Below are 27,223 nucleotides of genomic sequence, written 5' to 3' on the forward strand. Positions count from 1 at the left end.
AATGACACAGAATGTCTCATATCCACGTCTACAAATTGATCATCCTTTCCAGTTCTTCGCTTTGCAGCCGCATCAAGAGTTTGTTTTGTAGTCTGCATCAGAGAGAGGCTGAAGGGCTGGGGGGGTGGGGAGTTTGTTTAGCCCCAAGTCCGTGCGAACCTAAACGTCCAAATGCGACCAAAACCATGAAGACGTGACGACGAGTTTTCCCTCCGCATCCTCGGTGCAGCTGTGAATGGGCGGATGTGGCGGAGTGCTACTGGACGAAGTTCGCGGGGAACGTCACAGGTTTGAGGACTGTGAGGTGAGGGGTGGGCTTGTTGAGAGCCTCCAAACGTCAGCCGAAAGAAAAACTGTCAGCGAGCGCCACCTGCTGGTCGCTTCTATAAAATAAAAATCTGTACCCGAGAAGTTTTGAGGCTATGAAATCCGATATAGTTCTGTGTAAGCCACTATAAACTTAATTTCTTACCTGTAAAAGTGAGTTACAAGTCGAACAAAACAGGACAATGGAAGAGAGAGAAAAATGACTGAAAGCTTCTATTAATTTGATAGTCAACTTTTCAGCATGAGCAATATCTCCGCCTACTTTTTTGTATTTATTTAAAATGTATTTATAATTGTAGCTTTTCTTATAATTGCATTTTCTTTAAAAAAAAAATGTAAAAGTATAAGGGTGTATGTTCCTAACCCACCTTTTAAATGTCCAAAACAATATTCAGTTTTTGTGTTTCCCCAACAACCGTAGAACAAAATGTAATGCAGCAATATTATACTTATATTATATTATACAATATTATACATTCCTATACTTATAGCCCTGGATTAAACATCTGCTCTTCGTATTAATATGTCTCTTTTAATCAATATTATTTTTCATTTTGCATTGTGTTGTTTCGGAATTTCTGTCATTTAAATCAACATCCAGACCCAGTATAGTGTTTGCATAAGCAGCAAGGCAAAAACAAAAACCTTCTGGACACTTTTTAAAGAAAAATCAGTTTGAACTTAAATTGATGAAATACCGTCATTTATATGTTTTTGTTCTCAACTTTATCAACACTAGCGCTGAAAAAGCTGTTTTTTCCGAGTTTCTCTGGAGGCATCACAACAGTTCTCTCTTCCTTGCTAGTGCTAGTTAGCATGTCTGCTAATGCAGCTATGTTACTCGTAGACGACGTTCATTTATGCGCAAACCTACCACTCTTAAACGTTTTAAGGCATAAAACAAATGTGTCTGTGCTTTCATAATGTATGTTAATTTACCACGAATGTATAAGAGAAGACTAGCTCGCTTAGGCGACTTTATTCGTCTGACGGCAATGTTTAGGTGCGCAACAGACAGCTAATGCTAAGCTAGCACCGATTTAATTAGCTTCCTGCTTGTTGCCCCTTTGAGTACGAGCAGTTGAACAGGGTGAATGCATCACCCGACTACGCGAGCTTGCTATTAGCATACAGTTTGGGTGGTATTCTTAAGAAGAAGCAAAGTGTGAGCTAGGCGCTGATAACTTTGTTGGAAACGCAGAAACCCGAAGGAAGAAAGATGATAGCGTGTCGGACTGACCCTGCCCTACGTCTCAGGTGAACACTTCCCGGCCTGGCCTACCCGACTGTTTACGGAGGATGGGAGCACACTCATCACTAGCTGCTGCCTTTTTCTGTGTTTTGGATTTTCTCACAAGCCTCATTATGAATCAAGACATGATCACTGCTATGTGATACATTTCTCATCGACGGAAGATTTGCAGAATAATCATGGACGTGGAGGAACTTCCCCAAGACGGTTGCTGTTAAATCATGGATCCTTGATGTCAACTCTTCTATTTTGAGCGTATTGGTTTTTTGTTTTTGTTGTTTGTTTGTTTTGTTTTTGTGAATGACTTGCTTCCCCGGATTCACTTCGACATGGCTGCGTTCGCCGAGTTCGTTCCCCCTCCCGAGTGCCCGGTGTTTGAGCCGAGTTGGGAGGAATTCTCGGATCCTTTAGGATTCATCAACAAGATCCGACCGATTGCAGAGAAAACGGGCATCTGCAAGATCAGACCTCCCCAGGTAAACTTCCATTTGAGCACGAGAAAACCCTTCTTTTTGAAATCTGAACGAGTTTATCCTTTTGTGATATCAAAAGTGCGCAGCTGAGGTTTACTGTAGGCCTGCTTGAATTTTGTGTAACTCAACTACTAGTTGGCTACTCTAACAAAGGTCAAGCAGAGCTTAATTTCTTAGCCCTTTGTGTCTTTTGTTTGCTTTCCGTATTTTGTCATGAAAAGTTTTTGAAAAAGGCTTTATACAGCTCCTGTATCCAATGCTTTGTTTTTGTTGTCCTGATGACTAAGTTATAGATCAATAATGTCGATGATGACATTGGAGGAAATACAGGCCTAATGCTCATGTCAGCTCAGAAATAGTGACAGTTAGCTCTTATTTATGTGAATAAAAAATGGCTTTACATATTTTGAATCTACAACTCCAGGATTACACTTTTAATTTCATTAAAACTCAACCAAACATTCCAATAAAATGAAGAGTGGGACACTTGTAAATTGGGTGTGTAGCTATTATTATCACAGGGTTTCCCCCAGTGTATTATAAGCCTTGGGGGCCACCAGGCTTTACTTGTGCCCCCACCAGGCTTAGCATAGCTTATTTAAGTTTTTTTTTTAATGTTTGCATTTTTTAAGACTTTATAGTTAGTGTTCAGATATTAATGTTCCAATCTTCCAATAACACATAATCATCAAGTGATATTTTCAAATTTTCTGTGAAATTAAAAAAAAAATTCAACTCAAAAACAAAACAGGCCGCTGTATGAGTGACTGCCCTAACACCCAACCACTGGGCTTTGTAAGTTTTCTGGGGGAAACCTTGTATCTTTAAAGGTTTGTTTGTTTTTTTTAATTAAATTTTTTTAATCATTGCTGCTTTGAGCGTTAGATCCAGTTTGGATCGTTTCCATTTCCTCATTTCTGAAGTAGTTCTGGGAGTACCTACTGTTTCTCTTCTGTCCGTCAGGACTGGCAGCCTCCGTTTGCCTGTGATGTTCGCAACTTCCGCTTCACCCCGAGAGTGCAGAGACTCAATGAACTTGAGGTGAGTTTTTTTTTTTTTTTTTTTTTGCAAATTGAGGATATATTTGGCCAGTTAGATGAAATCAAATTAACTTTAATGTCCTCGCCAAATATAATGTTTGGTAGTGGCTGAGATGCTAAAGCTCACAGCCATTGGTGGGAACATTATGTGAAGATTTATACTGTCCTTGTTAAAATCTGGATCAGTAGAAACACTCCGCTAATGCCTTTCATAACTAGCTGCACTTCTACACCAGTTTTACTTAAAACGCTCACTCTTTTGTCTATATTTCTAATCTTTTTTTCTTTTTTTTTTTACAGGCGCTCACTCGAGTTAAACTGAACTTCCTGGATCAGATCGCAAAGTTCTGGGAGCTGCAAGGATCCAAGATTCGTTTCCCTCATGTAGAGAGAAAGATTTTGGACCTCTATCAGCTCAGCAAGGTGAAGCCAGATTTTCTGCCCTTTTTAAGTAGACAGTTGTTGCTGCACTCAGTGGGTACAATGAACACAGCTAAAAGTTACTGGACACATTCAAATAACTTAATGTCCTTATGTTGGACGCTTGCGTCCCTTTCAGATTGTGTCGTCTGAAGGCGGATTTGAGACGGTGTGCAAAGAGAAGAGATGGTCCAAAGTGGCGACTCGCATGGGCTTCCCATCGGGAAAAGGCACCGGTTCTCTTCTGCGTTCGCATTATGAGAGATTCCTTTACCCTTATGAACTCTTCCAGTCTGGTGCTACCCTTACCGTAAGCGGTGCTCGTCGTTCTACTGATGTAGTTTTGTTTAAAAACGCAAGCGGTCACGTTGGACCTGAAAACGACGTCGGTTCGTTTCTCCTGTCGCTTTTAATCAGGGCATCCAGCGGCTGTACGATGAGGGAGCAGATGGGGAAGAAATGGATGAGGGAGTCGGGGAGGACGCGATGGAGGAAGAGGAGCAAGAAGAGGAGGATGAAAACGACAAGGAGAAAGACAAAGAGGGTGACGTGACTCAAACCAAAGATCGGCTTCCATCAGAGAGGCGATCCAGACGACTGAAGTCGGAGGTAGGAGGCAAAGCGACAGTTTACATCAATCACATAGACCAGGTACAGAAAATCATGAGCTCATCATTCACCCACTGTATGTTTGCTGCTCTTCCTTGTGATGATAAAATGTAAATCATGACATGGTATAAGTTGTATTAAGCTCCTGCCTTTCATTGGAATCCGTCTGATTTACAGTTTTCTGCTGTTTTTGTCCCCACAGAGGGAAAACAAGGAGCCCAAAAGTCTCAAAATCTTCGGAACTAGTCCCAAGATGGTCGGATTGGAGATTGTATCAGCTGGTAAATTATTTTTTATTTATTTATTTATTTATTTATTATTTAAAACATGCCACTTGCAAACATCAGACGGACTCATCCTCTTTTGCACTGCTCTCTTTCTACGTAGACGATGGATTCATTAAGAAGCAGCGGCATCTCAAAGCCCAGGCCTTCGCCATTAAGATGAGACCACGCAAGGAGACTCTGGAGGTCAACTTTGTAAGAGTTTCAGTCATCTTTGCTCAAAATCTGAGTCTTGTTTTTCTGAGTTAGATGAGCTGTGACAGTCTTTATATCTCTCGTGCCCTCTTTTTTCTTCCCCCAAGATTGATCTTTATTTCTGCCTGGTGTGCGGACGAGGCGACGAGGAAGACCGGCTGCTGCTGTGTGACGGCTGTGACGACAGCTACCACACTTTCTGCCTCATTCCACCCCTGCAGGACGTGCCCAAAGGAGACTGGAGGTGCCCGAAGTGTGTCGCTGAGGTAGGCTACGAGACACCTGACAAATTCAAGAACCTTCAGCTAGAGCTTTTACATTTGGTCTCGTATGCTATCACTGTGTGGATTGTTTTTTTGTGCTCTCTCACTGCTTCAGAATTAGCCCTGATGCAATTATCAACAAATTATTTAATCGTATGATGAATTAAACGACTTCATTGATTTCCATATGCATGATTTATTGTTTTCTTTAAGAGCAATTTTGCTTTTTCTTCATGACTCATTTTGTTTGTTTTATTTGTTTTGAATATTTAAAATGTCTTCTGGTTCCTGTGTTAAATGTTCATTAGAATTTAAAGTTTATTGATCTTGGAGAATGGTTTCTATCATTATTATGCCATCTCCATTATATTACTTAAAAATGGTCTAAAAACAACATCATCGTCTATCACAATAACTTCTTGGACATTTTATCATCCAGCAACATTTGTTATTCTTTTCATTTCACTTCTTTTTTCAGACTGGATCCAAAAAAAAGGGCCAACTCTATTTTACTCTGATCAGTCATTACATAATGACCCGAAACTATTTTAAAATTACTGTTTTCATCAAGAAAAAGCTAACTTTAAATTTTAGAGAAAACCATTTTACTTAATAATCATGTGACCTTCAGAGCCATTAAACAAGTGTTTATTTAGCAGGGCAAAGTTTTTACTGTCAGGCCTCTTGCAAGTTCTGTGTTCTGTAGACCCACGGCTTCATTTATATTATGGACACACTGTATCAGTGAGCATAGAGGACTAGGGTTAAGCTGTGACACAGAGATATGAAGTCATATTGGTGTGAAATAGAAGTGGTCCAACAATGGACCCTTTGGAAACCTCACAATTCACATTTTTTTGGGCCAGAATTTTAATTACCAAATGAAACAAAGTAGTTCCTGTCTGCCAAATAAGATTGGAGCCAGTTTTGTGTGTCAAAACCAGAGTTTTGTGTGGCTGGATACTCGCGATGTCTTCTGCTGTGTATTTTGTTTCAAATTCATGCGCATTTCTGTTTCCCTCACAGGAGTGCAGTAAGCCCCGAGAGGCTTTTGGCTTTGAGCAGGCTGTGAGGGAGTACACTCTGCAGAGTTTCGGTGAAATGGCCGACCACTTTAAATCCGACTATTTCAACATGCCAGTTCACGTGAGTGGAGCAAACCTTTTGAGTTGGTGTGTGTGACCCGTTGGTGGGGAAATGGAGTCACGGCAGTTTGCGCCTCAATCTGAAAGCTCAACAAAGTCCTCTGCGTGTTATTAGATGGTTCCGACAGAGTTGGTCGAGAAGGAGTTCTGGCGCCTGGTCAGCAGCATCGAGGAGGACGTTATCGTAGAGTATGGCGCTGACATCAGCTCCAAGGACGTGGGCAGTGGTTTTCCTATGAAGGACGGCAAGAGGAGGCTTCTGGGAGATGAAGAGGTGACAACACCCATACGTCTCACATGGCCGTGTTTTTTGAATTATGTAATTAATATGTTTCGGTTGATATATATGTATATCATTCCTGACCTGTTTAACAAAAACTGCTGAAATATTTAGTCTTAGCCACCAGGTGGCGATAATATCAACAATAATCACATATAAGCACTATAACTTGTTTCACTGTAACACATTTTTGGTCAAATTAGTTTAAATTTGTTGTAAAAAGAATATTTCATTGTAATACAATTAATAAAGAAAAATTCTGATTGATTAAAGGCTTTGTGTTTAAAGAAAAATGTAATGTTTTTATCTTTCGTCATAGGTTATATGTTCAAGTTTGTTAATTTCTTATCCTGTTATATTAGTTATTATTCTATAACGTTTATCAGTTATGATGAAAAATATGTAGTATTGTAATAATGCCACGTTGCTAAAATAAGTCATTTTTTTGCCTAAGGTGTTGGGATTTTTTGCTCCAAACGTCTTTTGGAAAGAAAGAGATGATTAATTTTTTTTCCAAAATCACTTTGGGGGAAAAAGGGAAAAAAAAGTGACGATGTATTTTTGTATTTTGACCCATTAGTAAAGAAGTCCTCGTTTTCTCTTCTGACAGGAATATGCAAACTCAGGCTGGAACTTGAACAACATGCCAGTACTGGAACAGTCCGTTCTCACACACATTAATGTTGACATATCAGGCATGAAGGTGCCCTGGCTCTATGTGGGCATGTGTTTCTCCTCGTTCTGCTGGCACATCGAGGACCACTGGAGCTACTCTATCAATTTCCTTCATTGGTGAGAGATTTTTGATTTAGAGGTGACCATTATTGCATTGGAGCGGTGTTTCAGAGGGGAGATACTTTTAAATTAAGTAAAAACATTTTTTTTATGATTAAAAGTCAAAAATTTTAGCTTGGAAATGTATATGAATGCATCATCAGCAAATAAATTGACTTTGTTTGCAGTCAGTACTTTCTAAGTCATTTTAAAAATAAACAACAAAATGGAAACTAAAATGGCTCCTTGTGGAACGCCTTTAGATATCATTTGTGGTGTTTATGGATTGCTTTTGACAACAATGCAGTTGTTTAGCCTCATTGGCTGTCTGGAAATCTGGTGGGAGTTATTTTAATCTCAATGTGCGTTTAAAATATAAGCAATATAACTTTTCAATAAACTACATGTTCTTTCTTCTCGGTTTATTATTATTTTTTTATATTAATCCGTTGCTTTTCTTTGTCTGGCCTCCAGGGGAGAACCCAAAACCTGGTATGGAGTGCCAGCCTCTGCAGCAGAGAAACTAGAGGCTGTCATGAAAAAGCTGGCTCCGGAGCTTTTTGACTCTCAGCCAGACCTTCTGCATCAGCTGGTCACCATCATGAATCCCAACGTCCTCATGGATCACGGCGTCCCCGTAAGTATCCGAAACACCCGAGGTCTAAATATTTGACTCGACGAGATGTCCGGGTCGTCTCGCGTGAATAAAAAAAAATCTCTTACTCCAGGTTTACCGAACCAATCAGTGTGCAGGGGAGTTCGTGGTAACCTTCCCAAGGGCCTACCACAGCGGCTTCAACCAAGGCTACAACTTTGCAGAAGCTGTGAACTTCTGCACCGCAGACTGGGTTAGGAAAACAAGAACTCCTCTTGTAGGTTTTATTTCCATTCTTTGTTTAGAAAAGCGTCACATCCTCTCTGCTTTCCTAGCTGCCGTTGGGTCGTCAGTGTGTCGCCCACTACCGCCGCCTCCACCGCTACTGCGTCTTCTCCCACGAGGAGCTCTTGTGCAAAATGGCGGCCGATCCCGAGAACCTCGACGTGGAGCTGGCGGCGGCTGTCTTCAAAGAAATGGACGATATGATAGAGGAGGAAACGAAACTGAGGCAGGCTGTCCAGGAGATGGTGAGTCTTTCCTTCCCGGTTAGCTGAACGCTAATCGTCAGACGTGAATGTAATCATCATCCACTCTGTTATCTCTCCTCAAAGGGAGTGCTCTCATCAGAGCAGGAGGTTTTTGAGCTCGTTCCAGACGACGAGCGCCAGTGCTACAAGTGTAAGACGACGTGTTTCCTGTCTGCGCTGACGTGTTCCTGCAGCCCGGACAGGCTCGTCTGTCTCCATCACGCTAAGGACCTCTGTGACTGTCCCCTCGGCAGCAAGTGTCTTCGGTGAGATCCTCTTTTGTTCCTGCACGACAGCTCAGGATGGGTTTTGTGGAACTTCAGCTTAATGGACAAATATGTGTAACTGCATCATCGCGCGGTTTCTTTCAGGTACCGTTACGATCTGGAGGAGTTTCCGTCCATGCTGTACGGCGTGAAGACGCGGGCCCAGTCCTACGACACCTGGGCCAAGCGGGTCGCAGAGGCTTTAGCGGCAGACCAGAAAAACAAGAAAGGTAGACCCGAATACAGCTGTAAAAAACATCCACATGATGATAAAATTTATATTATAGAGTTTCTGTAGACTCTAGAAAAGACTGGAATTTGATTTTAGTGTTTCTCACAAAACAGGAACCTTCCTGGAATATTTTTATACGTATAAAAAAACGAGCTAAAATCAGAGGCATGTGAGAGTTTAATTAACGCCCAGCAAACTGATTTCCAGACTGATTCGTCTCTCCCTCCTTCTTCCTCTGTGGTAGATCTAATAGAGCTCAAGGTTTTGCTGGAGGACGCCGAGGACAGAAAGTATCCCGAGAACGCTTTGTTCCGCCGCCTGAGGGAGATGGTGAAGGAGGCAGAGACGTGCTCCTCTGTGGCCCAGCTGCTGCTCAGCCGCAAGCAAAGGCACAGGTTGGTTCCCAGCACTGCTCCAAAACGCCAAAGGTTGAGAAAACTCAGTCTGAAGTGTTTTGAAGACCATGAGAATCACTGAAAACTTTTATTTCTAGACTTTATTCCATGTCCATTTATCTTTTTCACCCATACATCCTCTCGTCTGTCCATATAGAAGATGATTAGGCCCACTGAAAAATCTTATTTTTTTTTTCTTGGTATTTTGATCTCAGAAGATTAAAATCAAACTTTTTTTTTTCAGCTGTCCTAATTCCGTGCTTTATTCTCTTTCCTCTTTTCTTTCTTCCCCTGCAGTTTGTTTTTCGCAGGTTCTTTTAGTTTGTAATCACTGTAAAAACATCTGCCATTCCCTCCGAGTGAAACTTTGTATTCATGCTAATGGAATCCGGCAGTAAAGATGGTTCTGTGTAATCACAGCTACTTTGGTTAGTCACATTTGTATCAAGAAAGTGCTGGGTTGTTGGCTGTTTTTTTTTATTTATTTATTTATATTTTTTTATCTCATGTTATGTATTCATCTGCTTTAAATGAGAACCGGGAGTTTTCTCTGTGTCTTTGCAGCAGCCGCCTTCGTTCCGACAGTAGCCGCAACCGCACCAAGCTGACCGTGGACGAGCTCAAGGCTTTTGTGGAGCAGCTCTTCCGGCTGCCCTGCATCATCAGCCAGGCGCGGCAAGTCAAAGTTCGTATTAAATCCTTTAACCTTCCTCCTTCTTATTCAGCAGCATCGAACACCTGCTGTTTTGGATTTTTTTTTATGCTCTCTGTGTCTCCAGGAGTTACTGGAGACGGTGGAGGACTTCCACGAGCGAGCGCAGGTGGCTCTGTCCGACGAGATGCCTGACTCCTCCAAGCTGCAGGAGCTTTTGGACCTGGGCAGTGGCCTGGATGTGGAGCTTCCTGAGCTGCCCAAGCTAAAGCAGGAGCTGCAGCAGGCCCGCTGGCTTGATGAGGTGGGCTGGTGGTGCAAATTTTTTTTAAAGTTGTTTTTTTTCCTCTAGTGACCTTTATTGGAAAATGTTAAGACAGGAAAGTATGATAAAGAGAGAGAGGGAATACATACGGCAAAGGTCACCTGATTGGGAATCGAACCTGCGACAGCCGTGCCGAGGACAAAGGCCTCCGTATGTGGGTTGTTCTTAGCCCCCGGTGTTGCTAATCATTAATGTGGCAAATACTGTGAACTTTTGGAAAAGGGTTTGATTCTGTCACAGGGTGTCAACCATCCTAAAAAAGTCTTTGCATATCTAAAACTATGGCCTTAAAATGTCTTAAATTAATTTTAAAAAGTAAGTTAGCCTTTAATATCATAAATTTTTTCTTGACAGAACCATTTAATGTTTTTTTTTTCTTGTGGGACTTTTCTGTCAGGCAAAAGTTAGTCGCACTCAGAAATCCTCATTGTGTTCTATAACTCGAGATGTTGAGGCTACTGCTAACTAGTGGCTAATACACCCTTGCTAGTTAGCTCTAGCTAATTATTAATATTAGCTCTAGCTAATCTTATTAGTTAGAGCTAATATTTTATTTGTTATTTGTTAATTTTGCTTTTGAAAGCAAAACTAACAAATATAAATCCAAACTTAACTTCTGGCTCCAGCAAGACCTTTCTGTATTATGATGAATTTAATAAAACAAAAATTAAAAGTGTGTCAAGAGTAATATCTTCAGCTTGTAGCTCTTCTGTCCCAAATAGCATAATTAAGACCATCAATCAAGTGAAAGTGAATTTCATTTGGAGAAATCTCTTGTGTATTTTTGCGTCTATCGTGGTTAGGTGGAAATTTATCACCAGTGTACTGAATGCACTGAAATCCCATTCACAATGGCTTTTAAAAGTCTTAAATTTGAATTGGTGAAACCTGCAGAAACCCCATGTCTGTGAGGGGAGATGCTTCTTTTTACTTGCTAGCAGTGACAGAGTTGCACAATATTTTTATAACTTAAAACAAACTAAGCCATTTATTTATTTATTTATTTATTTATTTATTTATTTATTTATTTATTTATGCTTCTTCTGCCATCTTTCTGAAACCGAAGGTCCGTGGCACCCTTGCTGAGCCGCACCGCGTCACTCTGGAGCTAATGAAGCGGCTGATAGACTCAGGAGTCGGCTTAGCGCCGCATCACGCTGTGGAGAAAGCAATGGCAGAGCTACAGGAAGTCCTCACCGTCTCAGAGAGATGGGAGGATAAAGCACGGGCCTGCCTGCACGCTAGGTAACGATTACCATCCTAAAATACAGCTTTGAATTCCTGATGTTCGGATGTTGAAGCGAAGCGATGTAGAACACCTCTGCCTGTGTGTCCTCTTGTAAACCCAGGCCTCGCCACAGCATGGTGACGCTGGAGAGCATTGTGCTGGAGGCAAGGAACATCCCGGCGTATCTGCCTAATGTTCTGGCTCTGGAAGAGGCCTTGCAGAAGGCCAAGGACTGGACCTGTAAGGTGGAGGCCATCCAGAGCGGAAGCAGCTACGCCTACCTGGAGCAGCTGGAGAGCCTGCTGGCCAGAGGCCGCTCCATCCCCGTGCGGCTCGATCCACTCGGACAAGTGGAGTCTCAGGTGGCCTCGGCTCGAGCCTGGAGGGAGCGGACCGCCCGCACCTTCCTCAAGAAGAACTCCACCTACACTCTGCTGCAGGTAGGGAAACCCTGGGATTCCCTGCCTCTGAACTTTTTCACATATCTGTTTAAAGTGAGGAGTGGAAGGAAAATTCAGTTGAATATTCATAATAAAAAATTTTTAAAAAGTGTTCAATGCTTTGTATTAAACCCTCTTCAGTCGATACGGTGATAATAGAACAAGCTTCCTGACTCTTGGGTTATTTCTCTGCACATCAAACGCCAGAAAATTCAGCTCAAAATAAATGAGCTCAAGCTCAGTCACTTAAAAAAAAAGCTCTATTTTCAAGTTCATCTATTTTAGATATGTACTTCAACTAGGCCATTCTAAGACATTTACCATGATGTTAATGAGTGCGATGGTATTCATGAATGTTAGTCCTCTTAGGGACAGTATGATGTAAAATTGACATTTTTTGAGCTTTACGTCATGTTATTTATTCCCTCATCAAAAGTGTACTTCGAGTCTCCCATGGCAACCATTCAGCTGTGCAAAACGCCTTCGAGGTGCAGCTCCTCCTCTAAGCTGCAGGTTCTAAGCTTCCGCCTCACAGAGCAACCCTTCCCCGCATCTTCCCCATCCAGCTCCTTAAGACTAGCCAACAGCAATTAGCAAACATCGGGTGGAACTGTGTATCTGCTGGAAGATTTCTCAGTACATTGCTGAGTACATCGTTGACGTCAAAGGGTTGATACAGGAGCAATGTTGTGATGAGTCCCTAAAGGAGCTGTTTCATGAGGAGTTTCTTAAAGAGACAGAGGCCCAATTTCAAGATGAAGTCATGATGAAGTTTAAGCCATACCACTTTTGAAACAACTGAAGGTGTTCTAGTTACTTGATTGTGCTGTAAAATAGCAGTATGTACCTGGAAAATACATAATGCTGCCCCTTTAAATATAGTGTACCTGGATTTATTTATTCATCATATAGAATTCTCAACAAAAATGATCAATATTTAGATATTTTTCTCAGTACTTCGGTGTATTTCTGACTCAGTAATAGCAGTTTAAAGTATAAACCATATAAAGCAGGTTACATCCGGTGTGATTATGGAGTACAAAATAAAATATTCCATTATTTTATTTTATTTTTTATTTTTTTGAAGGTTCTCAGTCCTCGTGTGGACATCGGCGTGTACAGCAACAGCAAGAGCAAGCGGAAGCGCGTCAAGGAGCTCATGGAGAAGGAGCGGAGCGGCTACGACCCCGATGCCCTCAGCGACCTGGAGGAAAGCCTGGAGGAGGTCCGAGACCCCTCGGCCGTGGTGGCCGCCTTCAAAGCCAAGGAGCAGAAGGAAGTGGAGGCCATCCACTCGCTCCGCGCCGCCAACTTGGCCAAGATGGCCATGGCGGACCACATTGAGGAAGTCAAGTTCTGCCTGTGCCGGAAGACGGCCAGCGGCTTCATGCTGCAGTGTGAGCTGTGTAAGGACTGGTTCCACGGCGCCTGCGTCCCTCTGCCCAAGATGGGGACGCAGAAGAAAGTGGGCGTCAGCTGGCAGAGCAACAGCAAAGACTCTAAGTTCCTGTGTCCGCTGTGCCAGAGGTCGAGGAGGCCGAGACTGGAGACCATCCTGTCACTGTTGGTCTCTCTGCAGAAGCTGCCGGTGCGTCTGCCGGAAGGAGAGGCGCTGCAGTGTTTAACGGAGCGGGCTATGAGCTGGCAGGTATTCACGCCAAACTCTTCTCCTTCTACGTTTTTTTTTTTTCTTCTTTGTTTTTTTTTTTTCAGTGTTTGATTTCAGATTAACTTGCTTCTTCTTGCCCTCTTGCCTTTTCAGGATCGAGCACGTCAAGCTCTGGCTACCGAGGAGCTGTCCTCAGCTCTGGCGAAACTTTCCGTGCTCAGCCAGCGGATGGTGGAGCAGGCGGCGAGGGAGAAAACCGAGAAGATCATCAACGCCGAGCTGCTGAAAGCGGCCGCCAACCCTGACCTGCAGGTGACCCTTTAAAACCCTTTAATGTCTGTGAAGAAGTCGCCGCTGTTTGGTTAAGCTTTTTAGCCAAAAACAATAAATAAAATGAAAATAAAAACCACAAACAAAACCATAGATGATAATCGATGAAATATCTAAACATCAACACCATTCAAAGAAAATAATCGTCAAAATGGAAGTTATTTACCTCGTTTTAATTTATCATGCGATTGATTGATTTGAAACCCAGCTGAGTTTTCCAGCGTTGAACTGAAGCCAGACGCTGTAACCTTCTCCGCTCTGCAGGGTCACATCCAGACCTTCCAGCAGTCTGGTTTCAGCAGAGCGGCTTCACCTCGGCCGTCTGTGGACTACGATGACGAGGAAACAGATTCAGACGAGGACATCAGGGAGACTTACGGTTACGACATGAAGGTAAGTGAGGGGTGAAAGATTTCCTACACAGCCTGACAAAGGTCTGGGATATGATCTCAGTATTTTTTAGTTGTGGAAAAGTATGGAAAAAGGAAAGAAGATAATTGAAAGATATTTGTATTTCCAGACCCTATGAAATGTTATCTAGATGTGTCCTTTACCTCCTTGTGTTTTTTCTCTTCTTCCTTGTTTCAATTCTTCCTTTCTTTATTTGTTCCTTTGTATCTTTTTCTTTGTTCTTTTATTTTATTTTTATAACTTTATTTTTATTTTTGTTGATGTTATTAGAGTACACTCAAGAAGAAAGGTCAAACAATACATAGAAATTATAAAAGACAAAAAATACAGAACAATCGAAACAAAAATCACACACCAGGGGGAGACTCCTGTTTTAGTAACACAAAACACAAGGGGATCATTCATATCCAAAATTAGTCCTGCATCGTTGATGTGAAGTTTGTCCATTTTTCCCATTTGCCCAGGCATTGCTGTTCCTGTGTCCTCAGTCTATGTGTTAGAATCTCCATCTCAGAAAATGAGTTCACAGTCTGTATCCACTCTTTTGTGGTAGGAGGTTCAGATTTGCACCACTTTCTGGTTATCACCTTTTTGGCTGCCACCAACAGAATTTTTAACAAATAACAGTCATTATTAAGTACAATATTGTCCAAAAGACCAAGGTATAAAACCAGACCGGACTTAGGTATTGGTTTTATACCTAAGTATAAAACCAATAAGATTGTATTGTTACAATCTTATTGTGTATTTCGTTCCAGAACTGTGTAATTCTAAGGCAAAGCCAGAAAATATGCGCGTGATTAACATTAAGTGCTCCACAATCTCTCCAACATGGCTGAGCTCTGGATTTGAATTTACTAGTAATTTGGGTTGTTATAAAGAATCTAATTATATTCTTCCAACAATGTTCTCTCCAAATTCTGGAAGAGGATGTTTTAATTTGGGTCTTCCAAATATTCAGCCAGCCATCTTCGGTTAGCAGAATATCCAATTCCCTTTCCCATTTTGTTTTAATATTCAATGTGTTAGTGTCTCTATTTTCTAACAGATATTTATAGAGTAAAGACACTATTCTGTGTTTTTTACCCTTATAGGTCTCGATCAGCATTTTGACAATGCCATTTTCATTTTTTGTTTTATTTCTTTGATATAAAAGTCCCTTAATTGTAGGTATCTAAAATGATCTTGAGTTCTTAGAGCAAACTCTTGCTGTAGTTCATGGAAACTTTTAAAGTGCCCATCTTTAAGGACTACGCATAATGCTGTTAAGCCTCTTTCTAGCCATTGTTTAAATTGTGGGTCTTGTAGAAAATATTTATTGTAGGTTGGCCACTGGATCAGACATAATTGTTTCTCTAATTTGCATTTTTGGATTATATATAACCATTTACCCAGTGAAAAACTAGTAATAGCATTAACATTCTTAATTGTATTCTTAGTGGTCTCTATATCTCCAATGATACTCCGCAATTCTCTTCCATTGACTTTTTGTTCAATATTTTTCCATTTCGCTTCATAATTTTTGGCACTTATATTTATTATGGGAGTTATTTGGGCAGCATGATAATATTTTCTAAAGTCAGGTAATGCCATACCTCCTTTCTCTTTTGTTATTGTTCTTTTATTTTTGTTTCTTCGTTTCTGTTTCTTTCAAAAGAAGGAAATGAATTTCTGTATTTATTCCTTTGTTTCTTTTTTCCTTTTATTTCTGCCTTTAATTCTTTTTTCCTTTATTTCCTCCTCTCTTTCTTTTATTTCTTTGTTGTTACAGGCCGGCTCTATTTTTATTTTTTTTTACAGTTTGCCACAACTTTAAGTATGAACTTGATTTGTTTTATGTTATAAAATGAACAGGAAGGAACTGAGAACTCTGGAAAGTTGAGAGTGTAATTTGTGTGTGGAAAGCGATGCCTTCAAATGATCTCAAATTTCCTCTGTAATTGTGACGTGTGCTATCCAGGACCCAGGTGAGGTGAAGCCCTACCTGTTTTGTGATGAAGAGATCCCCGTGAAGTCTGAGGAGGTGGTCAGTCACATGTGGCCCGCCGCCACACCTTCATTCTGCGCCGAACACGCCTACTCGTCAGCTTCCAAGTCCTGTGTGCAAAGTGAGTGACCGGCACGCTTTTTTATTTTTTATATATATATTTTTTTTTCTACACACATTTTCCTTACATTCAGATGTGTAGCTTGTCTTACTTCCAAATATTTTGCACTTCAGATCTCAGCACACCCAGAAAGCAACCGCGGAAGACCCCACTGGTCCCCCGGAGCCTGGAGCCCCCTGTGCTGGAACTGTCCCTGCAGGCCAAGGCGCAGCTGGAGGACCTGATGATGCTGGGAGACCTGCTGGAGGTGTCCCTGGACGAGACCCAGCACATCTGGAGGATTCTGCAAGCCACGCACCCTCCCTCTGAGGAGAGATTCTTGCAGGTCATGGAGGTAAGGGAGCGCATCGATTGTGCAACTAGTTGCAACATCTTGAAAATGGAAAAACAGCGGAGGAGAGTGCTGGGGTTGTGTGTGAACAAACTGAAATGCTTTATGTGTATTTCTGTACGTCTTGAGCTATAAATGCCCGATACATTATCAGATTTTTATTCGGGCTGAAATTATTAATTGAATGAATTGTGATTAATCAGCGACTGAAATAATTGACAAATAATTTAGTAATCGATTAATTGTGGACTGAAGTATGCAGACTCTAAAAGTGGTCATTTGTTGAAAGAGCAACACAGTCTGGGCAGTAAGTAAGCCTAAACTGTACAAAAAATATATACAGTTTGTATTATCTGTCAATATAGTTGTTGTTTTTTTTGCCAGGGATACAGCCTTTGCTATAAATGCTCAACCTTACACTAAAGGAACGCTATAGGGAAAAAATATATATTTTTATATCTGATTCAAAAAAGTAATTGCTTATTTGCATCTTTCAGTTTATGTCTAATTTTGTGTATAAAGACTTAAGTGACTAAATGGAAAGTCTGCAGAACATGCTAATTATATTAATCGATTAATTGTCAGAATAGTTGACTATTAAAGTAATCATTAGTTTGCTGCCCTGATTTCTATTAGTAAAACATTTTGAAATATCTATGATACTTTTCTTTGTAATAATTATGATCTGTGTTCTGTTGACTGGTCAGAACATAGAACCCAAATAAACTACATTCCAGTATGTAGTTGGAACGCGACCAAATGTGGAGCAGTTTTAGGGGCGTGGCTACTTCTGCAAGTCAAACTTTGGGAAAATATTTCACTTTTTTGTCCCTTCCATCCCTTTTTGCAGCCTGACAACTCGCTGCTGGAGAAACCGCTCAAAATCAAATTTAAAGATTCCGAGAAGAAGCGAAAGCGGAAGCTGGAGAGAGCCGAGCAGCACCACATGCTGATGGCCACCGCCGGTGGCGCGACCGCCGCCGCCATGGGAGACATGAGGCTGCAGAAGTCCAAGGAGCTGAAACGGGTCGGCCTGGAGCTCGGCCTCGGCGGCAAGCCCAAGAAGAAGAAGCTGAAGCTCAACCTGGAAAAGAACCGGGAGATGAAACAGCTGGCCAAGCGGTTGGCCAAGGAGGAGAAGGAGAGGAAGAGGAAGGAGAAGGCAGCCGCGAAAGCTGAGGCCATCAAGGACGTCCTGGAGAAGAGGAAGGAGAAGAAGATCCTGGACATCCCGTCCAAATACGACTGGTCGGGCGCCGAGGACTCCAACGACGAGAACGCGGTGTGCGCGGCGAAGAACTGCCAGAGGCCGTGTAAAGACAAGGTGAGGACAAGGTCACTTCCCTCGCTGTGGATCCAGACCCGTCCTGCTGAGAAACAGGGAAACATAGATGATTGATAGACTGAGAGCTCAGAGGGCAGAGAGGCCAGGCTCAATAAAACTGAAGCTCTGCTTATGAATACAAACTCCTTCAATAAATATTATTATGCTAGAATTTATGAAAAGTAGGTAATTTAAGTTCTGTATTTCCTAGCGTTCTTACTACTTCCTGTTCCTCCCTTTTCTGTCTTTTTCTTTCTTTCTTTTCTGTCTTGTTTTCTTCCTCTTTCTTGTTTTTTTTTCTTGTTTGTTTTTTCTCTTTCTTTTTTTCTTGGTTTCTTTCTCGTTTTCTTCCTTTCAAAACAAAGTAAAGCAACATCCTTTATTTTGAAACTGACATAACAGCATCACTGGAACATCTTAAAGAGAGTCACGCATTACATATTAACGTGTCCCATTGATGCGGTCCATTTAATAGTTTCCTCCAAGTTAGCCAGTGGCCAGTTTCTGCTCTGTGTGTCCAACCCAGCAGCCAATCAGAGCTGAGGAATCCATTGGCCTACAATCTTTTTCTTTTTTTTTCTTTTTTTTCTTTTTTTTTTTCCACATTTTGTTACATTTCAACCCACACAGGCTGGGAGAAAAAAAACGTTTCATTTATTTCCTCCTCTTTTAAAATCTTTATCCAAACATCCTAATTCCGTTTCCGTTCGTCTCCAGGTGGACTGGGTGCAGTGCGACGGCGGCTGCGACGAGTGGTTCCACCAGGTCTGCGTGGGCGTGTCGTGCGAAATGGCGGAAAATGAGGACTACATTTGCGTGGACTGCTCTCAGAAGGCGGCGGGCGCGGTCGACGGAGCGACCCTGGAGGACGTGGCGGGGGAGAGTATCGTGGTGTTGTCACCGTGCGGCGCAGCGGCCGTGGCTCCGTGGTCCGCCGCGTCCCTCTTAAACCCGGCGGCTTCACACCAACAGCAGGAGCCTCGGCAGGACAGCTAGCGCTAAAACCGGGGCGAGCGCGACTAGAAGAACTCTGCGTGGAGGCTTGTTCGGAGGATTTCTGGTACCGTATGGATTACGAAGCACAAGAAGTGATGAATTCTCCGTGGTTTAATGAGAAAAAAAAGTTCTCTCTGACGTCTGAGATGTGGTGATGCTCCTCCTGTAAAAGGTGTCGGTCTACAACGACACTCACTCCCTCAACCCTCCCGCAGCCCTAAGAGAGGTCGAGTGCTTTTAGGATTTTTTTTTTCTCTCTCGTGGTTTTGGGAACTGGCGGAGCAGTGATATCCGCTGAGCTCTTCCGGAACATGGCGCTAAGACTGCAGGAGGGTTAAATAGTTCTCTGGTTTTATTAATTTACAGTGAAGCACTCACACATTTCCTCAAGCTGCTTGGTTTAGAGATGAACATGTTCCCAATCCTGGGACATTCTGTCCCACTCACTGTTGCCCTCTGACTCTCTGATTAAAAAAAAAACAAACAAACAAAAAAAAAAACATCTCAGTGTGTAGGACTCAAGACTAGGAGGAAACAAAAAAAAACAGTTAAAATGTAGTGGGAATTATTTATAATGTATATAACTTTTAAACAGTTAAAAAAATGGTTTGTGGCTTTTTGTTTTCTCACCTTTTAATAAACGATTCCTAGTCAAATCGTACATATTTGCTTTCCTCTTTCTGCACCTCCATATAACACCAGTGTGAAATATGACGGTGTCAATGGTTTGTGGTTTGTTTGCGCCAAAAATAATTGTAAAGACACCAAACTATGTCAAAGGTCGCTGTGACCTTTGACATAATCGCAAGCAAATGATTTCACAGGCAAAAAGAAGATGGATCTTTTTTCTTTTTTCCCTGTTCCAGCAGGACGACAAACTTAAACTTAAAGCCAGAGCTACAGTGAATTTGTTTAGATAAAATCATATTGATGTGTTAGAAATCTCCAAAGTTCAGATTCAATTGAGAACTGGGAATTAAACCAAGCTTGAACTATTTCGCTATTAGTTGAAGATCCAAAATGAGTCCCTAGATTTAAACGAAGCTTTAAGACTCGTTTTGTCTCATAAAATCCCTGGAAGTTACCTTGAAGACGGCGTCAGCTGTGAGACTGCAGGTCTTTTAAAACAGTAAATCTCAGTTTCATCCAACAGCGGGAGCACGGGATGATGGGGGGAGGAGCCTGATGATTGTGCCGGCGCCGACTCGTCCGAGTCCAATCCGGTGGAAACTGACCTCAGCTGCTTCTGTCCTCCTCCGTGTGAGTGGTTTCAGCTCGGTCAATGTACTGACAGGAGGAGTCATGAAGCACATCAATGTAATAGACAATAAGGATGCCTAACTTTTGCTTATGTCACAACCCTTCACCAGTTCCCCTCTAAAACATGGTTAAAATGTGGTTATGCTCTGCAAACGTCCCTCATCCGAGTCATTTTCAATTTCTTTCGTAACACATTTATTCAGCAGAGGTGCGCTGCAGTTGAAACGGACACGGGAGACCGGGCGGGTCAAAGGTCGCCCTGTCTGACTCTTATGTTGCACCTTATTTTAACTGTCGAGACGCGGTCGGCGATGTACTTTGCACCCGAGGGGGGCAGATGGAGGGGAAAGAGAGCGTAAGGCCAGCCTCGGGTTTAGCGTTACAAAGCCCCGCCCCCCCCACTCCTTTCGCCAGCCACGTTAAATACTAAAACTTTGAGCTTTTCTGGATAAAGATCTTCAAACGTCCTCAGCCCCCAGAGACGCTTCAGAGGTATCGCCGCGATGAAAGGTAGACGTTCTTTTATTATTATTTGATCTTTTTTTTTTCTTTCCTATTTTCCCAACCTGAATCAGCTTTTCTCCGCCGGTTTGTCTCACACAGGAGCAAAGGCAGGCCATCCGAACGGCAGCAACCGCGTCAAGGATGTGCCTCCAGCCTCGGAGGAGAAGATGGAGGAGCGGGGTCAGTGGGGCAACAAGCTGGAGTTCGTCCTGTCGGTGGCCGGCTCCATCATCGGCCTGGGCAACATGTGGCGCTTCCCCTACCTCTGCTACAAGAACGGAGGAGGTGAGTAGAGATGCCTGCCGCACGACGCAGGCTTTGCGAAAAGGTTAAAGGTCAAACGGCTGGCATAGAAACTGAAAGCAGTTGAAGAAGGGCAAATTTTCCTCTTTAGTTAAAGAAATTGTTGGTTGAGGTTGTTGGTGTAGCTGCCGAACTGGACACCGTGTCCTCCGTTCCCCCCCTGCTGCCCTCCCGTCTCTGTCCCTCCACGGGGCGGCAGGAAGGGTCAGAGTTCAGGATAAAGCGGGGTCAGACAGCTGTTGTTGCCCCTCGCTTTCACAGCAGCTGTTCCCGCAGAGAGCCGGAAATCTGAGCACACCCAAAGTTTTGTAGAGGGGAAAAAAAAAATGTAACCTCCAACTTTTCTTTCTTATTTTTCTTTTTATACATAAAGTTTCAGTACAAAGACAACACTGCAACATTAAGGCAACGTGTGCAATAAATAATGCAGCTCCTCCCGTCTACTACGCTCAGGTGCGTTTCTAATCCCATACCTGATCTTCCTGTTCACCTGCGGCGTTCCCGTCTTCTTCCTGGAGGTCGCGCTGGGTCAGTACACCAGCCAGGGAGGAATCACCTGCTGGAGAAAAATCAGTCCCCTGTTCGAAGGTAAGGAAAGAGCAGGAAACTTCCCCTAAAGTTTTCTCAGATTACAGTCACAAAATAAAGTTTATTTTATTGGGACTTTATGCAATACAAATCTGTCTCTACAAGCTCTGCACCTCTGGATTCTTTGCCCATCTGTGAACAATCATTTTTCTGAGATACGCTGTAGACTATTCAATTCTTTCGATTCTCAGCCCTGGACTTTGACTGGACCACTCCAGACATGCCTGCTGATCCATTTGCGTAATCGTCCTTTCCGCAGGTCTTGGCTACGGCACTCAGGTGATTGTGACTCTGCTGAACTTCTACTACATTATTGTCCTGGCCTGGGGGATTTTCTACCTCTACTACTCCTTCTCTTGGGACCTGCCTTGGTCGTCCTGCAACAACACGTGGAACACAGGTGAGGAACATGGGGGAAAACCGTCTCAAATGCCCCGTTTTGTACCATCAAGTTGCCATCATTCCTAGACCTTTCCCCCATCGCAGAAAACTGCGTCGAGTTCCAGAGGAGAAACGCCTCCGTCGCCGAAGAGGTCAACCTGAACACGACTTCTCCCGTCATGGAGTTCTGGGAGTGAGTTGTCGAGCTGCCGCTTCCGGGTCCGTTCCGGACGGTTCTCTCCCGTCGACCGTTTCTCATCCGAATGTGCCCGATCGCGCAGGAGGAGAGCGCTGAGGATCTCCTCCGGCATCGACCAAATGGGCTCTCTGAACTGGGACATGGCGCTGTGTCTGCTCGTCGCCTGGGTCATGTGCTACTTCTGCATCTGGAAGGGGGTGAAATCCACAGGAAAGGTGGGTCGGGAACAGAAAAAGAAGCACCGTCCCAATCTGAACTCGAATACAAGACGCAGATGTGCCTTTTGGGGAGGGGGGGAGGCTGGGAGGCACGTCAAGGGAAACATCTGCTGTTTGCTTTGGAAGGATTTTTGTTTTTCGTGTCTCTTACCCTCGTGTCCCTCGCCTATACAGGTGGTCTACTTCACCGCGACCTTTCCTTATCTGATGCTGGTTGTGCTGTTAGTCAGAGGACTCACTCTGCCCGGTGCCGGGATCGGCATTCAGTTCTATCTGTACCCCGATCTGGGTCGACTGGCTGATCCGCAGGTACGGTTTCAAGAAAGAAACATGTCATTAATCCATCTGGAAAAACCCGCTAATCAAATTGAAAAGTAATAATTATATTGTTAAAATGGTTCCAATGACACCTACAGTTCCAGCTTTGTTTCACTAACATGCTCTGAAACCTTTGGGCCATTAGCATCTCATTTTCCCACTGTCGGTTGGAGAATTCAATCTGCTAAATCTTGTTTTTATTTCTTCGGGAGTCATTTTTGATCCGCTTTGTTAGTAGCATAACTCACACATTTCAGATATTTTACTTACAGTGTCAAATGTTAAGAAAAATAAATAAATAAAAACAAATCTGATGACGAGTTTCCTCTTTATTGGTCATCTATCTATTTTCTAATGTAAAAATCTATTATAGTTAGAACAAATATTATATTATGTTTTTATTAATTTAGTGCAAAATAATGTTTTTTTGAATTTAACCAAGAGGGTTATTTTTTTGTTGTTTTTTGGGGGGGGGTTTGCACTACCAAAAAGTCTAGGTTCGGTCTAAGCCGTTGATAATAATTTATGTTTAAGGATAAGTTCACGCTCCACCGAATTTCCGTTGCACATTAAAATTAAATTGATGACAGGTGTGGATGGATGCCGGGACCCAGATCTTCTTCTCCTACGCCATCTGCCTTGGCTCCTTGACTGCTCTGGGGAGCTACAACAAATATAACAACAACTGCTACAGGTGTCTCAACTTATACTGAAATTTCTTTCATAAATTTTACAGCAAATATTTTCATTCTTTTTACATTCTGATGATGCAAACGTGTGTGTGTGCTTTGGTAGAGATTGCCTGGCTCTGTGCTTCCTGAACAGCAGCACCAGCTTCGTGGCAGGCTTTGCGATCTTCTCCATCCTGGGCTTCATGTCCTACGAGCAAAATGTTCCCATCTCCGAAGTGGCCGAGTCCGGTGAGACTAGAAACGTGGCACTGGAGCATCGGCGAGGATTTTCCGACCATTTCGTTCTGTGCTTCAGCCACAGTGAACCTCCACGCTCTTATCACGTTTGCAACCACAAATTAAACATAAAATTCTCCACGTTTTCAAAGTTCTTTACAAACAAAAGTCTGAAATAATAGGTGTCCATTTGTATGAAAAAGAAGAATCCAACTCAAGCCATTGCCTTCGGAATTCACCTATTTTTTCCGTCTGTGTAGAAGACCAAGGACCGCTTCATTGTTTTTCTACTCTACAATTGTGCACTCTTTTGTTTTGCATGAAATCTCAACAAAAAGTTGAAGCTGTATGAGTATGTTTTTTTGTCTTTTGAAAAGGACCCGGCCTGGCCTTCATCGCCTACCCCCGTGCAGTCTCCATGATGCCCTTCTCCCCCCTGTGGGCCGCGCTCTTCTTCGTCATGATAGTTTTCCTGGGTCTGGACAGCCAGGTCGGCGACTTGGCACCTTTCTCTCCCGACGTGACAAAAAGGGGCTCCTCGTTTTCTGCCGTACTTACCAATTGTTTGGTTATTTAACAGTTTGTGTGCGTGGAAAGCCTGGTAACGGCCATCGTTGACATGTACCCCACTGTGTTCCGGCGCAAGAATCGCAGGGAACTGTTCCTGTTAGGGGTGGTCCTCTTCTCCTTCCTGATGGGCCTCATCATGCTGATGGAGGTAGGGGGCGGGGCCAACAAATGCATTCACGTGAACAATGTCTGTAAATATGACTATATTCTGTACACTGTGTGTCTTAAACTGATATATCTTAAAGGCTAAGTATTGTATAAAATGTCCTTTTTTTAGCTTTACATCATGTTATAAACATACCCTGGGGTGTTGCTTTGATTCTTTCATGCGGGTTTGAGGAGTGCTTGAATCTCCCATGACTCACCTGCTCCTTCAGACTAGCCAGTAGCAATTAGCAGACGCATGAGCTGAGTTTATTGCATGCGCTACTTCTCAGTGCCACGGTGGTTAAAAACATTGTTAAAGGGTTATTGCAAATAAGGTTCCTTCTCACAGAAATGAATTCAAAATGAAATTTTAGTTCTTCAACGTTTTTTTCTTTGTGTGCCTTCCGAAAGAAAACTGAAAGATAAATCTGTCACAAAATGACCCGCGGCTTTATTTATTTCCAGGGAGGAATGTATGTTTTCCAGCTGTTCGATTACTACGCAGCCAGCGGGATGTGTCTTCTCCTCATGTCCATCTTTGAAACCGTCTGTATCGCCTGGGTTTATGGTGAGCCACCAACAAACTAGTCTCTGGAGACCCGATGCTTCGGGATTTAACACCCCGTGTTGCGACGTGCGTCCTCGTCGCATCTCTGCAGGTGCAGACCGTTTCTACGACAACATTGAGGACATGATTGGCTACCGCCCAGGACCTTACATCAAGTACTGCTGGCTGTTTTTCACCCCAGCCACGTGCATTGTGAGGAGCATCGCCTTTTAAGTTGCTGGGATTTTTCGATTTTTCCAGTGTAACATTTGAAATTCTTGTCTATTTGCCTTTGCAGGGGACATTTGCCTTCTCCCTCATAAAATACACTCCTCTGAAGTACAACAACGTGTACGTCTATCCGTGGTGGGGATACTTCATAGGCTGGCTGCTCGCCCTCTCTTCCATGGTCTGCATTCCTTTATGGATGGTTTACAAGCTCAGCACTACACAGGGAACACTCAAAGAGGTATGCAGGTCCTCTTGATGCGTTTATTTTAAGATTAAACTAACTCGAGAGTGTCTCGCAAAAGTAATTGCGGTCTTTTTACAAATAAAAATCTGAAAAAAGTGGCGTGCATTTGTCTTCAGTCCTCCTGAGTCGTTTACTGACGTCTCTTCTTGGGGTCGGCATTTATCGTATTGTTTTATCATTTATCGCAAAAAAATTTCTTATCATGATGCAAATTTTGATGACCATAAATTTTAGTTAATGTTGAAAAAAGCTGACTAAAGTGCTATTCTTGCTACCTATCCCACAGTTTTTTTTTTTGTTTGTTTTTTTTGTTTTTCCACCAGAGCGTCAATAAATATCAGTAAATTCAAAAATATGATTAAGTCTCTGTGGGTCACATAAATCATACTTCTTTATGTAAGCGGCGTGCAAAAAAGAAGCTTATTTCAAAAATATTTTTCAAGAGCGGTGTTTGTGGTACTATCATCCACACCTAAATTTTTTGCCCGAATGTCACCATGGGTGGGGACTGCTTTTTTTTTTTTTTTTTTTTTACTTTTGTTCCCCCCCTTCAAATGTTGCCCTGGGCATTTGCCCATATGGGCTATGTGGAAAAACTGCTTCTTTCTTTGCAGAACTAAGAAAGAACTTCCTCATACATCTTTGTAAGATAGCCAAAGATTCTTAGTTGTTTCTGAGTTATTTCATGTATCATTCGATTTATTTATCGATTTATCTGCAGCGCATCCAGGCGCTCGTCACGCCATCCGATGATTTACCTAAAACCAAAAGGGAGCAGGAGAGGTTGCTGGCTATCTTTGTTCCCGAGGACGACTCGACCGCAACGACAAACGGCTACTTTCCTGTGTCGGAGAGAGATTCTACCTTATGAAGCCCCATCTGTGCTTCGTAAGCACCCTGTCTTAACGAAAAATAACTGAGAATATCAAACAGTTCTTTGATCCTCCTCACAAATACAGAAGCATTAAGAAGAAGAAGAAGAAGAAGAAGAAGAAGGAAGAAAAGTCACCATCTTTACCCGCAATCATGCCTAAAAGTGAAATTAAGGACTCAGGAGACGCAGAGCAAGTTCAGCGCTGGGCTTGGTGTGTTTGTTCCCTGACAGAAAAAGTAGGGATGAAAGTCATTTTTTAAAAGCAATGTGCCATTTTTAAACTATTTAAATTTAAAGAAATATTGACAACATATAGGATTGATAAAGTAAACATCATAATGTTCTTTTATATTATATCTTCTTTTATCTCATTTAATAAATGCTTGCAGAAGTCATTCTGTGGTATTTAAACTATTTAGAGTTAGTTTGTTATCCTTTGTTGTAGAAAAACAAATATAAAATTGCTATAGACATTATTCTATTACTACGTCGCAAAAGGCTAACACAAGGCATAAACTGTAGCTTTGTTTTTATAACATATGTTAACTGTACAAAAAATGTGAATTCTGTAAGTATGGTGTTAAATAAACTTGTCTTTGACTCTTTCTTTTTTCTTTTTGTAAATGTTGGTTATATTTTTGGAAAACACAAACCCTGCTTTCTTTTATTTTCAGCCATGCTAAAACCAGATTTCTTTATTAGTAGTCATCAGGAACTGGGCTTTTCTGGCTGCTGTTCTCCCTGACGTCCTATAGGGGGAGATCAAATAAAATGTGTAACAACCCAAAAATTGTACTCAGAGTAGCACTATTTCAACATATATTTTCTCAAGCAAAAAATAAAAAGTAGCAGTCCAAAAAATTAATCAACTGAAAGAGTTCTCAACTACTGACCGTGGGAATTTTGGTATTGGTAAGGATCAAAATTAACATAATTATAAAATATTACAAAGTAACAAAATCAGGCAAAGAAATTTCTTCCAATGTAATACTTATGAAACTTTAAGAAAAACTGCGGGTGTGTGTCTGTATCCGGTGAATTTTTGTGTAAGTCAAACTTTTTCTTCATTCAGTGAAGAACGAGTGAAGAACAAGCAG

General features: G+C 42.3%; 2 protein-coding genes and 2 long non-coding RNA genes across 4 annotated transcripts; 2 read left to right on the top strand and 2 right to left on the bottom strand.

Moving 5' to 3' along the window:
* The first annotated feature begins 1,097 nt into the window (after nt 1-1,097).
* On the top strand, nt 1,098-19,495 carry kdm5a (lysine demethylase 5A). Its single transcript, XM_007578065.2, has 28 exons — nt 1,098-2,055; nt 3,016-3,093; nt 3,393-3,515; nt 3,652-3,822; nt 3,930-4,121; nt 4,324-4,402; nt 4,509-4,600; nt 4,708-4,866; nt 5,890-6,009; nt 6,124-6,282; nt 6,899-7,080; nt 7,537-7,699; nt 7,791-7,910; nt 7,993-8,187; nt 8,272-8,453; nt 8,559-8,683; nt 8,930-9,080; nt 9,645-9,765; nt 9,860-10,036; nt 11,124-11,302; nt 11,407-11,725; nt 12,813-13,373; nt 13,488-13,646; nt 13,929-14,057; nt 16,036-16,183; nt 16,297-16,517; nt 17,365-17,838; nt 18,556-19,495. The coding sequence occupies exons 1-28, from the start codon at nt 1,909-1,911 to the stop codon at nt 18,832-18,834; spliced, it is 5,205 nt and encodes a 1,734-aa protein (XP_007578127.1). The 5' UTR covers nt 1,098-1,908; the 3' UTR covers nt 18,835-19,495.
* Nucleotides 13,611-16,366, bottom strand: LOC103156117 (uncharacterized). The gene is made up of 4 exons (XR_478116.2): nt 16,275-16,366; nt 16,060-16,172; nt 13,831-13,993; nt 13,611-13,701 (listed from the first exon to the last, which is right to left on the bottom strand). It is a non-coding gene; the product is annotated as an uncharacterized LOC103156117 (long non-coding RNA).
* Nucleotides 17,798-21,462, bottom strand: LOC107833765 (uncharacterized). Its single transcript, XR_001659531.1, has 3 exons — nt 21,375-21,462; nt 19,920-20,121; nt 17,798-17,884 (listed from the first exon to the last, which is right to left on the bottom strand). It is a non-coding gene; the product is annotated as an uncharacterized LOC107833765 (long non-coding RNA).
* On the top strand, nt 20,494-26,732 carry LOC103129466 (sodium- and chloride-dependent GABA transporter 2-like). The gene is made up of 15 exons (XM_007540584.2): nt 20,494-20,604; nt 20,698-20,883; nt 21,355-21,489; nt 21,749-21,889; nt 21,976-22,063; nt 22,152-22,284; nt 22,462-22,596; nt 23,196-23,299; nt 23,401-23,525; nt 23,891-24,003; nt 24,094-24,231; nt 24,696-24,798; nt 24,890-24,990; nt 25,076-25,246; nt 25,974-26,732. Exons 1-15 carry the CDS (start codon nt 20,598-20,600, stop codon nt 26,121-26,123), a joined length of 1,830 nt encoding a protein of 609 aa, XP_007540646.1. The 5' UTR covers nt 20,494-20,597; the 3' UTR covers nt 26,124-26,732.
* The last annotated feature ends 491 nt before the right edge of the window (nt 26,733-27,223 follow it).

Source organism: Poecilia formosa, unplaced genomic scaffold (assembly GCF_000485575.1).
Source record: "Poecilia formosa unplaced genomic scaffold, Poecilia_formosa-5.1.2 Scaffold9, whole genome shotgun sequence".
NCBI lineage: Eukaryota > Metazoa > Chordata > Actinopteri > Cyprinodontiformes > Poeciliidae > Poecilia > Poecilia formosa.